At 34.6% G+C, this 16,403-nt stretch overlaps 1 protein-coding gene across 10 annotated transcripts in view; it reads right to left on the bottom strand.

The window, feature by feature from the left end:
• The window catches only part of PPARA (peroxisome proliferator activated receptor alpha), a 40,698-nt gene that overhangs the window by 13,038 nt on the left and 11,257 nt on the right, over positions 1-16,403 (bottom strand). For 7 of the 10 annotated variants that reach the window (XM_086757903.1, XM_086757884.1, XM_086757911.1 and 4 more), the window contains 3 exons: positions 4,496-4,572; positions 3,876-4,120; positions 1,036-1,196 (listed from right to left, as the gene is read on the bottom strand). In XM_086757903.1, coding sequence (XP_086614029.1) covers positions 1,036-1,196; positions 3,876-4,083 — 369 coding nt within the window. In that variant the 5' untranslated portion in view covers positions 4,084-4,120; positions 4,496-4,572. Of the gene's footprint in view, positions 1-1,035; positions 1,197-3,875; positions 4,121-4,495; positions 4,573-16,403 lie in introns of those variants that run through there. The other 3 variants (XM_086757953.1, XM_086757937.1, XM_086757963.1) reach the window with 3 other exon arrangements.

The raw sequence follows: 16,403 nt of genomic DNA, 5'->3' as shown, positions 1-16,403 counted from the left end.
ACACAAACACAGATTTAACACATCATTTTTTTTCATCCAGCAAATGTGAGGAGTATGACAACAAAGCACTGTATATAGAAAAAGCCAAGGATACAAAAATGAGCGTTACAGAAAAGCCTATAACTCAACAGATCTTACCGTGACATCTTGATACTGCAATGTAAGGTTAGTCTCGTACTGCAATGTAAGGTTAGTCTCGTACTACGAAATCATAGGGTTAGCAAATTTAGAGACATTGCAACACTTTGCTTCACATGACATAACAACATACCATTTAGACTGTGGGACACAAATGACTATGAACTGGCTCCCCATGTCTAATAGATATTCTAGTACTAAAATTTATATTTGAATTATCATATTCTGACATTGTGCATGAAATAAAAGTGTACACATATATAATTATTTCTCTTACTTTACTTTATCATTTAGGAAAAAAAAATGGAAAACTAAAACATTAGAAGGAAAAAAGAAAAAAAAAATCTTATAGTTCATGGGCCATATCACCCCCAAAATTATACATTAATGATACATTAATTTGCCCCAGAGACGTGCACTGGCCCCAAAACTACAAGAGGTACAATATTAAGTGGTTCAGGCAGAATGAGGTGGAGATGAGAAATTCAGGATTTGTTAGTGTTATAATGGAAACGTAGCAAACTGGCATGCTTTGCACAGCTATATTCTCAACACAAATAAAACACTAGTGGAGCAAGTAGGCTTTGATTTTTGGTCAGTTTAGTGTTTTAAGTTGTTTTAGTGTTTAACTAACTATATTCAGAAAAGCAGCATTAAAATAATCATTGTGTATTGCCCCTGCTTGATGAAGGTCTGGTATTGAGTTAGAATATCCAGTTATGGTATCTGAACAATTTATTTCAGAAAAAAAAGATCACAGTTGTGTTTATTATTGAAATAATTGTAATGGCTAGAATTACATTAATTAAACATTTATGTAACAAATGTTTATCTTCATATAAGCCTGTAAACAAAGCAAGATGATTTAGGTTCTTAAAAAGAAAATTATGACTGTACCTTACAACCTTCACAAGCATGTACTCCGTAATGGTAGCCTGAGGCTTTATCCCCACAAATTCTACATTCAATGTTTAATGCTCCACTGGGTGATTCATCTATGCTACCTGGAGCTGTGGCAAAATTAATGGATGAAGGACTGGATGCTGGTGAAAGGGTGTCTAAAAGAAAAAGGAACACTTCATAAATACTATACTATCAAGACTGATACCATTTCTATACTAAAATCACACAAAAATGAGCTTATTCTAAAAAATAATAATGAGTTAATAGTCATTAAGTGAACTAATAACTTGGTCATAAGGTTTTAAAAAATAATTAATATTTATATTAGCAGTGCAAACACACAAAATACAGGGTGTACCTTGCTAATTTTGTTGAGACATACAATGTCAACAAACAAAAAGCCTTACTGAAGTAACTCTGATAACAAGAACTAGAAGGGTGATAATGGTTCTTGAGCATTCAATAAATATGCACCACACAAAATAAGAGAAACCAAGCTTTTTTGGATTTCCCTGTGTTCCATTTTTTACTTTGAATTTTTCAAATGTTTCTCAATTTGATGTGAATATGACATTGTTTAATCTCACAACTTAAAATAAGTAACTCAAAAAAACTTGAACGAATATTTAATTTAAGTCAAGGAAATTTTCTTAACCATAAAAATGCAGATACACTGTCTTCACAAATAACGCGAATTTGAAATTGAAAAGCAATATTCAACATGTATCTATTGCTTAAGACAAACAAACAAAATACAAAAATAAAAAAAAAAATTCCACAATGAAATAGAACCCCTCCATGACTTCAAGTTCATATCACAATATCTGTTCAACCTGTCAGTCGCTCTTTCCAGAATAGTTATTGACATCTTGCTGTTACACCTTCCATTTCTTGTGCTGTAGCGCTGAGCATCAGATCTACTGCCATGGTATGACACGAGCCATACTCCTAGCTCATGCTGAGTTAGCCCAGTGCCTGAAGATGCACGTAAAAGCCTCACTGACTTTTGAAGAGCTACTCCTAGTTTTAAATGATGACCTAAACTAAGGCCTAAAAAGCAATAAGACAACTTCTTTTTCTAAAGCAGAGATGCTCTTTAAGTGAAAGCATACTGCTTCACATCAGTAGGAAGGCTGAACAGATATTACAAGGAAGGTAACAAAAAAGTCTGCTTCTAAGATAATCCAGCAATAGAAGCCTTGCTCAGATATTTTATCTTTTGAGTATAACGGGAAAAACATATTTGAACTGTTGTACAGTGAAATAAACTCCCCAGACATTTTACTACTAGATGAACATGTGACAAAACTAAGACATTCCAACCTTAATTATTTCAATTAATATTTCCACCTTGTTTAAGGAAAATATTTTCTGAGGCCAGAATTTCTTTTATCTTCCATCTTGCAACTTGCACCACAAGACTTTAGCAAATTAATGGGTGTGTTACTTTAACAGAAAGATTAAGAAACACTCATGAATGTAGGCCAGCAAGTATTATGTTGGAAAATGCCTTGGCATAGAACTCAGCGTCTGCATTGCCAGCACTGCCAAGCCCACAGGCATCAGAGTCATCAAGAACAGCCTAAAACCCAGGATTTTTTTTTAAGTGTGATTTTAATTTCTTTTTACTTGCCTTATGGAATTTGAGACTTAAAAGTTTACATTTTCCATCTTTCCTAACAGCAGAACTACAACGCTTTGCAATGAACACTGAATACTCAAATTAGAAGGTGACAGTAGAAGTTGATCTAAATTATTGTATGGCTTGTACACACATACACACAAATAATTAAAAAACCCTCATGTCTCAGAAGGACTACATTATAAATCCAGCACATAATAATTGTTCCTGTACAAGGCACCTCTCTAATGTTAAGGTCTGCAACCAAAAGGGACACAAATCGTACTTCTACAAACACTCCTTTGGGGAGTAGTGCCAAGAGGCATCTCTCCCTTCTTCCTTCAAAACTCACATTATTCATTTAAATCACTTTACCAGAGAGGCACACCTCAGTTGTATCAGTGCAGTTTTTATAAGGTAAAATAGCGATCACAGTGAATCAATTAAAAGTAAGAAACCACCAAAACCACCAAAACAAAACATAATGTAAACTAACCAGAAAGTTAATAATCAACTGCTTAAATTGGCTCTACTGCTAAAAGATTTGTAAAACCACAGTTTCAAAATGAATACCTTATTGACATTATTGCAGTGTCCCATACCACTTCAATGATTTCCATTTTGACATCTCAAACAAAGCCTCTCAGAAAGATCTTTTGACTAAAGACTATGTAATGTATTAGCACTCTGAGACTGTTACTTTAACCAGGGTAGAAGTCATTAGTAGAACAATGCTACTCTTGAGAAGAGGGAGAAAACAGCATGTTCAAAACATCAGTGGAATTCTAGGTGAGTTTTTAAGGGTTAGATTATAATATTTTGGCAAACATTTCACGATTCTTTCCAAATACATGTGATTTGAAGAAACTTTAAAAATGGGGATTTCCTTTAGTGCAATATTGTGACTTCCTATATGACTACAATACATAGTAACCTCTTTGCTAGTAGTAGGGATTTTTAAAAGTTATTTTGAAAAAGGTGTTGATACTAATGATAATTTAAAATAGCAACTTTATGTTACAGTAATTTTGCAGGGACATTTGTCTAATAAATTAACTTTAACGTTAAATATTTTAAGATCATGCTATGATCAGCTTATATATTTCTAGTGTCACTTAGTCAAGACCAACAATTATTGCATTTTAAAAGTTTTTAATTTCTATCACTATGTATTTATAAGAGAAAGTTTTATGGTAAACCAAAACTCTCTTACCTGTTATAACTGATCCATCAGAACCTGGACCACTTCCCAGTGCCTGGAACTCTGCTAAACTTAAAGCTCCAGAGCTGTCATCACCTAGAGACTGAGAAAGGTCTTGAATGTTCTCCATATCGTGTAGGAACTCTCCAGATAAAGGGCTGCCTATATCATCCTCCTCCAAGGGAGTAAGGGGATAGAGCTGGTTTTCAGTGTCCACCATTTTGATCAAGTAGAGCAGTCACTTAAACTTCTTTATGCTGGTGAAAGAATAATTTTTTAAAATCCTGTACTTAAAATATTAGAATTTAAAAAAATATTTTAATCAGTTACAGCACACCAAATATATTAATTTTAATCCAATAGTGAAATACTATACAACATTCTGTCGTTACAGAATATGTATGCAACAGGACAGGGAGGAAAAAAAACCAAAACCAAACATCCACAAAATACTTCAATATGAATTAAAGTTATGACATGGTCAATCTCTTGATTGTTGGTTTCTCTCCTTTGCTGATAAAAGTTACACATTGTGTTTCTATAGCGGGAATCAGACACTTCTCACCAAAATTTGTAGAAAAATAACAAAGATCAATATGCATACATATTATGTTTGAGTAGTCTTTTCTCACCTTATCTAACAGCTTTAGATATGTTGACTTGGTCCTCTGGTCTCATCTCTTAAATTCGTTTGATAAGGCTTAGGACACTGCAGAGAACAAAATACCGTCTTATACTAAAGTCTTCGTAGAAGCGGGACAAACTAATACTTTGTGACCTACTTTGGTCAAAGAACACCTTCAGCAAAAGTGCTCCAGCATATACAATCCAATATGTCTGTAGTTCCTACAGTTAGTTTTATTGCCTACAGTGAAATAGGTTTTTAACGTTGCCTTCAAAACTAGCCACTAGTGTCATCAACTTTGAGTAATAGCAGAGATTCCTAAGAAAATGTCACAAATCTTAATTCTTCTTCTATTGACTTGTCAGGTAAGGAATTAATAAGTGTACTGCAGAATGTTACTACTGCAGCATAGAAATACTTCTGCTAAAAGAAACTAAACTTTTACACCGAGTAACTAACATCTATGTTATAATCAGTACGCGTACAAACACGTACTGCTGCAATGAATATGCAGGGACATTTAGAGAAGGTCTGACTGTTACTGTGGTTACCACTCAACGCTGGCCTTTGCAAAGAACACGTGTTCACTGGAGTTTATTGTAAAGCTTGAAGCTGCCAATAACTGGCTAATATGGGAATATACAAATGCTGATTTTACAATAAAAGTGCTATGTTATGGGAAAAAAAAATCTTCTTTGATGTTATTTAAAGTTTCAAATATCAATTAGTTTGATTCCTATGACACTAAACATTTTATACTAAGAAATCAATCCTTTTCTTTTTTAATCTGTGACAGATTCATCCCATGAAAATTAGGCATTTATTCTGGAGAAACATATGTATTTCTTGGCTATGTAATTGACCAAAAGGGTATGGTTAAAAGTGTTGACCACTGCTTAACATACTAATGACACAAGACAGCCTTCACATGTATTCAGTTGTATAAAAACACTTCAAATTGTTATGAAGCAAGATATCTACAATCAAGCTTTTTATCCCTAGGCTGATGGCAAAAGTTTGCACTCAATTATGTTTGCGTAACTTTACAAGGTATTAAACAGATATAACTAAGGGCAGAATGACCTACTCCAAAGAAGACTGAAAGTTATGCTTGTAACAACCTGCAGTGAGCACGCTGTTTTTAAATGATTTATTTTTCAGGACACTTATCAGTGCACACTGCTACTTCTTTCTGCTATTTCATGGAAAACCAATGGAGCATGTATGTCATCACTCCTATAGTGTTTTCCAGTGTGTTCATTATATGACTGTAAAGCAAACAAGCAATTAAAAAACAACCTGTATTACATAAGGCTTTCTATTGCACAACTTGCATCCTTCCAGCTAATCAAAGTATATACATTAGACTTTGAAAATCAAAGGAAAGTTTTGTCAAGAACACAGTTTTTTTAAATTGTGATACCAAATGGCTGTAGTGGTACATCCTGTGTACCCATTATTCATTTCTAGCCAAGTGAATAGACATAAACATGCTAACCCCTCAGGTACAAGGGGAGATTGAAATGGTAGGGTAATCATAAATTCTGATTAGAACAAAATAATATGTTTTATATATCCTTGGGCAATTTATTACAGCTCTGTGCACCACTGTATCTGGTTTTTGAAAGAAACTATGTTGAGGCTAAAAAAAATGAGTTTACTTAAACAGTGTAAAGTTAGATTATCTTTCCTGCAATTCATGAAAATATTACTGCTATAGTATTTTGCTTGTGTTACATTTTTTTCCAACCCGAATACCATTGTAGAGCAAAGATATAAATGCCTCAGTGTAATAGCTTACACATACCTGGAAGGACAGAACTAAAGTAGCAGCAGACACAAACACATAGCAAAATCCAGAGCTTCTACTCATTTTACTCAGTTCACACAGTGAAATGGAGTTCTTTATGAAAGTAAACACTGAAGATTTCAGGATCTGTCCAGCATAACTGAGATGACAAAGTTTTCAAAAGGTTCATTGTATTTTGACTATTAAAACTAAGCCAAATATAATAGACAGTTCTGAAGGCTGAAGACTGAAAGGAATCACAAATTACAAGAATCAGATCTCTAAATATCTGATTTTATAAACCAAATGAGACAGAATTCCACTCTCCCTTGAGTACGAAAAAAACCCAAACGCTGTCACTATTACTAGCTCGACATCTCATTCTACAAGGATCCTTAGTAAAAGATCTATTTGCTCAATTTCTTTGAAGCAGGACAGTATTAACTAGAAAAGGAAAGTATGTTCTATATCACATGCTGTAGCAAACAAGAATATCTAGGAGATTAAGAATGGGAATTCATCCAAGATTTTCTAACACCAGTTACAGGCAACAGATATGTTACTGTTGATTTTACTTGGACGGGTCACATTGCTACTCTCTCACTATGCACACCTTGGCTTTACTTAAAAATAACAGTCAAATTAAGTTTTCCAATTTGATATATTAAATACTCATTAGAACACTCTGCCAGATGGCCACCAGTGTAACAGAACATTTATAAGCAATACAAGAGTTTTCATGCACATCTCAACTTCCCTCTGAAAGGATTAGTTGAAAGGCTGGTGCAGCTTTTATTTTAAGAGCATCCCAGCAATACTGATTGTGATGTCTAATTATTTTAAAACATTACAGAACATTATATTGGAAAACTGGAACAAAATAGCTTGTTTCTCATAGAGAATTGAAATCTGATTTCTATCAGTTACAGCCCCTACAGAATTTCCATAATCTGAAACTATTTAGTAAAATAAATTCCAATTGTCACTTTCTTTTAAAGCTCAACAGTTGTCCTGTCTCCAAGAACCACCTTTGTTTCTCTTATAAATCCTACCACCTTGTAACCTGGCAAAATATTAAGAAATTTCTACATCAGATACATTGATGCCTGTCAGAAAATAAAATAGAAATTAAAATTATTGTAACATACATGACCACAGTTACATGAAGACTCTAAATCAAAGACTGCTTAAAAAGAAAATAATTAGCCTAATGCTTCAGGAATGTATGGTTGTACACCACAGGAAAACAGCACAGATTACCGTAGATTATCTGACAAAGATTTTATTGCTACACCACCTGCATTTATTCAGAGCAACGCTTCCAATCTCATGAAGACTCCAGATGCAGAGTAACTTTGCAGATGTAGAGTGCTCTTACAAAACATTACTTTCACAAAGTAAGAAAAAGAATCAACTGCAAGCACTTCTGGTTAATATAATCTGTTATTATCTGCCAATACTTTTAATCTTTACTACCTTTGTGCAATTTCTTTGTTGAGGCAGCATGAACCAGCTCAATAACACCTGGAACTAACTGCTGTTTGTTGTTAGTTATCTAACAGAGTCCAAAACATTACATTATGCATCTGATATCCCTGATATAACTGGAAGATAATACACTCCAGTTGAGAAATGAGAATCACTTTTATGTATTTTATTTGTGAAAGCAAAGCTAAATTGCTATCCTTGTGACATGGCTATTTCGTGGTGAGGGAAACGAGTAAAGAAACCTTGACGTAAGTTGTTTTTGTAATGATAGCCAAGAATAATAACAACTGTTCTCCGGGAATCCAAAGGAGACTGCCAAATTTGTCTCCCTAACAATCCATCAACAAAAAAAGGAAGAAAGGAATGGCAGAGCATATGGTCAGCACTGCTCCTCTAGTGTGCTCTTCATGAGGTTCTCCTAGGCTAGAACAGTTGTTCACAGCACAGAAATACTATATTCTTCTGCAGATATGTAGCAAGAGTATTCTGCCTCAGGATAGCTGGGGAGATTCCAGGAGGCACTGTGCTTCTTGTACCCAACATTACTTCAAGTTCTCTACTGAATCGCATGCATCTCTCCAAGTATGACTTCTTCATCCAGCACAAGTATTTTTAAAAGATGAACTGAATCCTGAAGGCTGCTTTGAAACAAAACAGGCATTATTTGACAGGAAAACAAAGGAAAGGCTTGATAGCTGAACTTTGAACATGGCAACAGCTCTTTCAGCAACATGCCTGGTATTGCCCAAATTGCACCATGCTTTTCCACATTCACAGTAAATATTTAAAATTCAGCTGTCTTTTTAGTTGAATTTATACAAAAAGAACCTAACCTTGAAGCATAAATGAAGTGCTTATTGTTTTAACTATTAAATTACGTAACATTTGATGCTTTCATACATTACTAGTAAATTACAGCTGCTTAATCATTACTGCTCTTGTCGATGGTTAACTAGCTACCTTAACAAGCATAGCCATTACATAACCATTTATGAAGATTGTCAAAATGTACTAATATTTTCATTATTGGAAAAAATTGTCATTTTTTTTTATAAGCACAGGAAACCTTTAAGTAAAACGTCTAGTATTCATGCAATAAATCATTTGCATTCTGACTTCTCTATTTTGTGCATGTTTACACATGCAAGTGCTTTCATTGGCAGATTTCACTTAATATGCATTGATTCTTGCTTATATGAAAATAAAGCTTCTAAAATAAAAAGGGTAATGAGTATGATGTTTATTTAAGTAGTATTCACAGAGATTATTTTGCTTTACAAAAAAATGCTTTATATGTTACAACAGTAGATGTGGTAGCTGCAGCATAATGATTCCACTCAAGCATCTGCAGAAGTCAATATTTCTTCTTACTCTTAAGACTTTAGAAAAATTTGGTGGCACAAAGACATCGGCAGGGGATTTTCTCAGTTTCCTGTACAATATTTTAGTGTCCATACTCCCTTTCCTACACCCACATACAAACACACACAAAGTAAACTGAAAACAAAAGACTATGACATAGAAAAATAAGAACACAATTTCATGAAATTATGGTTTTAGGGGTAAACAGGTTTTACTAGTGCTCTCTCACAGTCTGTTATCTCTGAAATATGCCTATCTTCTGAAGTCGTCCTCCTTTCCCACCACCAGACTGCAAATACCCATTCAGTAACTTACCTATAAACTTGAAACAAGTCTTAAAGAAATCACAGTCAGATTATCAAAGAAAAATACCTAATCATGCAGCAATCGGGTTTTTTTGCTTCATTTTTGGAAAGACGTGGTAGGAGATTAAACCCCTGGCACTTCCACATTTAATACTTGCTGCGCAAGGGATAATCCCTGTAAGGAAACAGCTCTCTGAGATGCAAAGGTCTCTGAGAAGCAGTAACAAAGTCTGGATTTACTGCATAAACAAATTGATCGTGTAAAGGGCTTGCTTGCACATATCAGGGTTAAAGTTGAAATAATCATTACCTCTAGGTCACTTTGAGAATGTTGCAGCTGAACACAGCACATTTAAAACTAGTGGCTGCAGTAGATACTTTTAGAAAACTTAGGTGAAAAGCAAGAGCCTAAAATATATAAGCTACAGGATATTTCCAATATCCTGATTCAACACATTAAAAGTAACTGAAAATAAAAAATAAAATTTGACACCTAAAATATGAAGTCCAGTCTCCTATCTGGGAAAGGATGCATGTTTTCTCCTCTATCCTGTGACATTTGATTCAGTTTTGATACTTTGTAACCTTACATACTAGTTACACTTTAAAATTTACAAAGTATTAAGAACCTAAGACAAAGAGAATTTACTGTACATGAGGCAAAACTTTCATGAGCTACCTCTCTATCCAGACTGCCAGTTGCATCCCCTCCTAAAAAAAAAAAAACAAAAAAAAAACCAACAGAAAACCTTTGTATTTTTTCCCTCTATACAGTTGTACTCCAAGGTACATACACAAGTTATAAGTATCCTTGCCTTTAAAAGAAATCAAAATTCACACACTCTAATTTTGAAAAATTATACTAAAATTGCAAAGTTAAGCTCTTAAAAGTTAACTAATGAAAAGTTCTATGCAACCTTGATTATGCTACCTTATTTTTTTATGCACTACGGTAGAATGTATATATGTACTGCACAATGTTCTTCTTTCCCCAGATTGCTCCACTTAAAATTGGGCAGTGCATTAGACAGAAGTAGAATTACATAGCTTGTAAGGCAACCTGGTCTACATTATTCTGCAGCAGGAAAAAAAGCTGTTAATTTATTGGTTATCAAAAAGGAAGAACATTCTTGCCTAAGGAAAAAAAGGGAGAAGAGACAATCCTCTTTCTCTGATTCGTAAGCAGAACTGAAGGAACTCTAGAGAGCTTCTCAAAGGAAGAATATAGGCCACAGAGACAAGTCTACTTGCTTCAGAAAATGGGGAGCACGATGAGTTTTACTTTCCTCCCCTGAGCACATTTCTCTAACTGCATCAGAAGACACAGAGATAAGACACTTTTAATCTCACATGGGAAGAGTTGATAAAGCTTTGAAACACTCCAAACATTTTGCTGATGGATATTAAAAGTGGTAAAAACACCATGGGAATATTTTTTTGGTTTTACAATAGTCAGCCAAACCCAAGCAGAACTTTCTGAGCCGGGCAGCAGCATTTCTTTGGTTGCAGGATTTTCTGTCCCGTTGGGTTTTAAAAGACATGATTCAAAAAGAGAGAGGACAGGCAAGATTTTCTTATTGAAAATTAACAACTTTTATCAACTTTTCCATACAAGTAATTAGCCAACACCATAAGCAAGTACTTTTAAAGACAGGCCTACAACAGATAAATTAACATGCTGTACAAGTAAGTCAGCAATAAGAAGCACTCAAGAGCAGTGCTGATTAATGACAGCTCAGGCACGAACAGTACCACACGAGCGACTGACTTACATTACACTAAGCCGAAGCATACTTCCACTAGATGTACTCTGTCAGCCTGTCAGGAGCATATACAATTCCTCTATGTTGTAGCACCAGGTACTGTTAGCCTACCACTAATCAAAGAAAATGTAATTATAAGGCCAACATGGCTTATTTAGGCAAAGTGCTGAGATTTTAAAATTAAATTTATGCATATGCAGAACAGATGTTTTCCAGCTATATAGAAAGGTATAATGACGTTGCCAGAAACTCTTGTATCACACAATATACATGATATTTGTCATGCAGGTTCCCACTAGTTTAACAAAAATCTCAGTTCTTAGGATGTCGCTGTTTTGCTAGTCGTTCAGCTATTTTTGCTTTGAAAAAATAAGGAAATTACTTAATAAAATTATAACATGTAATTTACAAGTCAGTGCTACACATCTACATTTTACTGGTGCACACTAGTTCTTCTAAAAGTAAGAACATATGTAAGGCAATACTAACATAAACACCACCTGCCACGTGACAAGAAGAGTACTACCAACAGTAAAACGTAACATCAAGATACAAATTCTGTAGAGAAAACAAACGAGGATGTCAAAGAGGAGGTAGCCATACTAAAGACGAAAGATTCCTTACATATTATTCAAGTGCAAAGCAGCCATAATGCAGAACCTGCATTAACAGAAATGTAAGACTCTAGAAACATCTGGTTAACATTTACATCCCTCACAAACAAAAATCTAAAACCTCAACCTGTATAATTACAAAAACACTCAGCTAAAGGCAAGACATACATTGTCATCTTGGATTGCTAGACAAAATTATATCATATCTCCTTATGAAAGAGAACTTTTAATTGCTTATAGTTGCAATATATACAAAGACACAGTTAAAAATGTAGCATTTGCATCAATATCACAACATACAAAGACAAAAAAGCCCAAAATACTTACTGAAATGATTGCTTAACACTGCTCAGTTATGAAAGTTTGGGCAGACCCTACACAGAAACAGACAGAAAAAGAAAGGAAAAAAGCAACTAAGCAGCCAAGGAAGCAAGGGAAATCACAGACTGAAAAAAAAAATACAGAGAACAATGACATAATCACCAACAGTCACATTCAACTGTTTTGCAGTTACTGAGCCAGATTAAATTCCTGTTGGCATCTCCCTGTAGCTTCTTTCCAAGATTTAGTGGCATAGGGAAGAAGCTACTTCATGGGACCTGACTCTCTGAAGTGCAGTTGCATTGCTTAGAATATATTAAAGAAAGAAAAATGTCTCTGAACAGGGCCACTCATCCTCCTTTTAAATGCAATATTTCTGCTTTAGAACTGTCCAGCTGCTTTCTACACCTTCATGATTATATATTCACAATTCCCTCCAATGTTTTCTTTCAATTATGTAACACATCATTATACTCTAAATAGTTCTAAAAATCACTTGCTTTGCCAAGATTACTGTTTAAGAAGTAACAAATAACAGGACAGCAACAAAACTATTCAGGAGATAATTAAACTATTTATCTCCGATATCATACCCTCTCACTTTCACACAACAGATGCAATTACTAACGGAGAAAAAAAAAATCACAAAACAGAAACTAATTTTCAGCAAACAGACCTAAGAGGAGTATTCATCTCACCTAATGTCAAGCACATCACTTACACGGTTGGGCTGAGCAGAACTCAATGGACTTCCCAGTCATGACTGATCTTTGATGCCATGATTACAAATTTTAAAAGCAGTACGTTTTCATCAGATTGCTTACGGGATGCAGTACAGTGCAAAGCCTTACAAATATTTGTGCTAGCTCAGTGGAGGGAGCAAAAATAAGCAGTTGGGGAGAGGGATACATGTGTTGCATGGTTAACAAACATGTATGTGCAGCCTGAATCCTCTCTGAAGAATTCAACGATTGTATCAACAGGCTGGACTTGTAAACCAGGTATTTGCATTGCTTGAAGTACGGCAGCCATGCCTCTTAAGTCTTAGAGCTGAAAACTGCTCTACAGATCAGATAGCATCGCTATTAGTCAAAGCAGTATCGTCTTTTGACAAGGCCATGGAACTGTCATATAGGCTGGGGAGATCGTGCACATCCCACAGTTATTCATCATCTTTCCAGCACTAGTAATGCAAGATACAGCCATTTACTCTGTATTGAAACAACGTGCTCCAATAAATAAATAAAAGAAAGAAAATAAAATAATAATTCCAATGCTGAAAACTTAAGCTGAAAGTAGAATCTAGCTCAAAGAAAGACTAGCTGCTTGTAAAGAGTAAATCAACATCCCAGCATCAAACATCTGTCTAATGGGAAATCTTAAATTCAACAAGGTCCTCAAGAACTTAGTAACTAGGAACTCAGTTGAGAACAATTTACTTTTACATACGTGACTTTTACACTTTATATGAAACCAGAAAAGACATTTCATCGTATTTGATCCACAACATTAGACCAGTCAACCTCCAGCAGACAGAGCTCAACTTAAGATGCAAATACCACAGTTCTAGGTTATCAGTACAAGGAGATCTGAAGCCCATCTTTAAATAAGCCACTGCTAACCCCTTGAACAACAGGAGCCAGATTTGACTTCATCAGCAATGCCACATAAAGGTTTTGCAACCTTTGCCTTCAGGCTCCAAAGACAAGACTTACAGGTTTGTCACCTGAAGTTTACATCTGTCGTTTGTCACCTGAAGTTTATATCTGTCTCTTTTTCTCTCTTCTAAATGTGAGTTTTTGTATCAAAAAAGTGAATACTTCAGTGGTTTCTGTAATTGGGAATAGGAAGACCTGACTTTTCTGTCTAGTGAAAGCTGAACTGAAACTAAAGTCAGAAGTAGCTATATGTCAAAGTAAAGCTTTCAAATCTCTTTTGAATCTATACCTACTGAATCATTTAAATTCTTGTAAGAGTTGGCTAGTCAGGACTTCAGTATCAGTGAATAGTAATACTAGTTAACAAACAATATACATTATTATACTAAGATTACTGGTAATCTATAATGTTTTCCTTCACTTTACCATTTTTTTTTCAAGAAGTGTTTTTGGTGGGGTCTTTTCTTTGGGTTTTTTGGGTGGTGTTTTGGGTGGTTTTTTTTTTTTTGGTTGGTTGTTTGGTTTGGTTTTCCTGAGACTGTTTGGTTTTGTCATTTTGGGGGGGAGGGGGGTGTTTGTTTTCTGTGGGAGTTTTTTTGAAGCTACATTATAATACAGTCTGATGTCTAGATGATTCCTGACTCTAAACTAGGCAAGCACTGTCAAAGACTTAAGTGGAAAACTTCATGTTAAACTCTTTAGTCTTGCTTCAACATTTACTGTCAAGATGCCTAGAAATCCTGAAAAACTGGCAATTTGTAAATTTTTTTTTCTTTCTCTATTCATCTTGTCTCTGTTTCCACTTTTATAGTAAATAATGAGCTCTGACACATGGCTGAGAATTGACTACAACCTTAATCTATAGAATAAACATAATATTATTAATATTATATTATAAAAATAGCCTGGACAACAGTATGAGGGAAATTTATCCAATTTATTATGTTAGTTATTAATACACATAAAGCAAATATTCAGATTGGAATTAATAATATCCAGTATTTTTTAGGCACAACCATTGAAGCAAGTATATTTTATTAACAAGATATTCAAAAGAACAATAGACTGGGCTTTTTTTCCTGCAGGAAACTAAGCCATAGCAACATCTTGGTAACCACTATGTTATAGATCATTCTGTGTTCTCTGATATGTGCTCTCTTTCAAGTTCAAATAGAGCTCACCACAAATACTACTTAGAGCTCACCACAGTTTCTAATAAAAACCCCACTTCACTGTTATATATACCTTTATGGTTGCAAAACACTCTCCCTTTTTCTTTTCTTCTTTCTAAAGAATGTCCAGGTTTTGCTCTTTATCCAATGCGTTTCAATGTCAATATCTCTTCAGGTCACTGTTATGTTCCACTTAAATTTTTCCATACTTGAGCAAGATGTAAATGATTACATGTTAATTATAGCAGCCATTGCAAGCTGTGCTTCAAACTTTTACAGACTCTAATTCATTCACGAAGCTAAAAGAATACAGTCTTTAGCACACAGATGCTCTGTGTGTTTGCTAAACACTTAAATGTGAAGACCACAAATACTGAGAAACAAAGACTTGATGCATCATGTAAGAAGCTGTTTTCTTTACATGTGTCTTAAAAGGTACGATTTGATTTATGATTGATATTTGAACCAATGCAAGGTCACATTCGGACAAACACGACATTTATGTCTTTGCTATTTGATCCAAGATCCAAGGTCATGTTCACACAAATGTGTCATCTGGGTATTTGCTATATTTTTATTACTGCATTAATGAACTCAAAGCTCTCTTACTTTCCCCATGTGTCCAAAAACTCCTTACTCCTTTATTTGGAAGTCATATGGTTTTTTTCCCAAGTTTTGCACTCCTGCACAAATGTCTGACAAGCTAACTACATAAGCAAAGATTTAGAATTGATTAACACTTAGGAATACCTCGACTTCAGAAATCAGTGCTCAGATTGAGGGTAAATCTGGTTGCATGGTATGCCCAGAATTAAGAGAAGTTTTTAAAAAAGGAACACACCAAAAATCACACAAAAATGATGTCTTACAAACTGCATGCATATACTAGATGTCCTAAACAATTATCCTTTTTTTTTTCTAAAAATAATATGAATTCATCAGTCAAACTTATTTTTACAAAGTTAACTCTGACGTCTACAGCATTTACAAACAGCCTACCTATCTGTCCTAACATGCTGCTTACTGGAAACTAGATCCTCAAGACTAAATTGGAATGTTGCCATTGTTTCCTTACACATGTGATCACGGCATCTCAGATTATGCAAAGTGGCTTCTCAACTATTTTCTAACTATACTCTGATATTCTACAGAGATTTCATTTGTTGAAGGATAAAGATATCTGAGGGTAAAAGGCAAATACGAATTGCATTTTAGCGTGGTGACTAAATGATTATCTCCAATATAATAAATTTCTGAAGTAAATAAAATGTAAGCCCCTTGCTAAGTCTCCTGGAGAGTACATTTTCACTACATATGGTAAAAATAAACTTCAGAGGGTAACAAATTAAAGACATCTGTGCAACTAAAATTGTCGATTAAAATTATAATCTAATACATACAGAGGCAGTGCCAGGGAAAATTTTTGGCTATTTCCCATTAAAA

This window comes from Chlamydotis macqueenii, chromosome 1, assembly GCF_036417535.1.
Source record: "Chlamydotis macqueenii isolate bChlMac1 chromosome 1, bChlMac1.mat, whole genome shotgun sequence".
Classification (NCBI taxonomy): Eukaryota; Metazoa; Chordata; class Aves; order Otidiformes; family Otididae; genus Chlamydotis; species Chlamydotis macqueenii.
The sequence above is the reverse complement of the archived record's forward strand: the minus strand, read 5'-3'. Positions and strand labels throughout refer to the sequence as shown.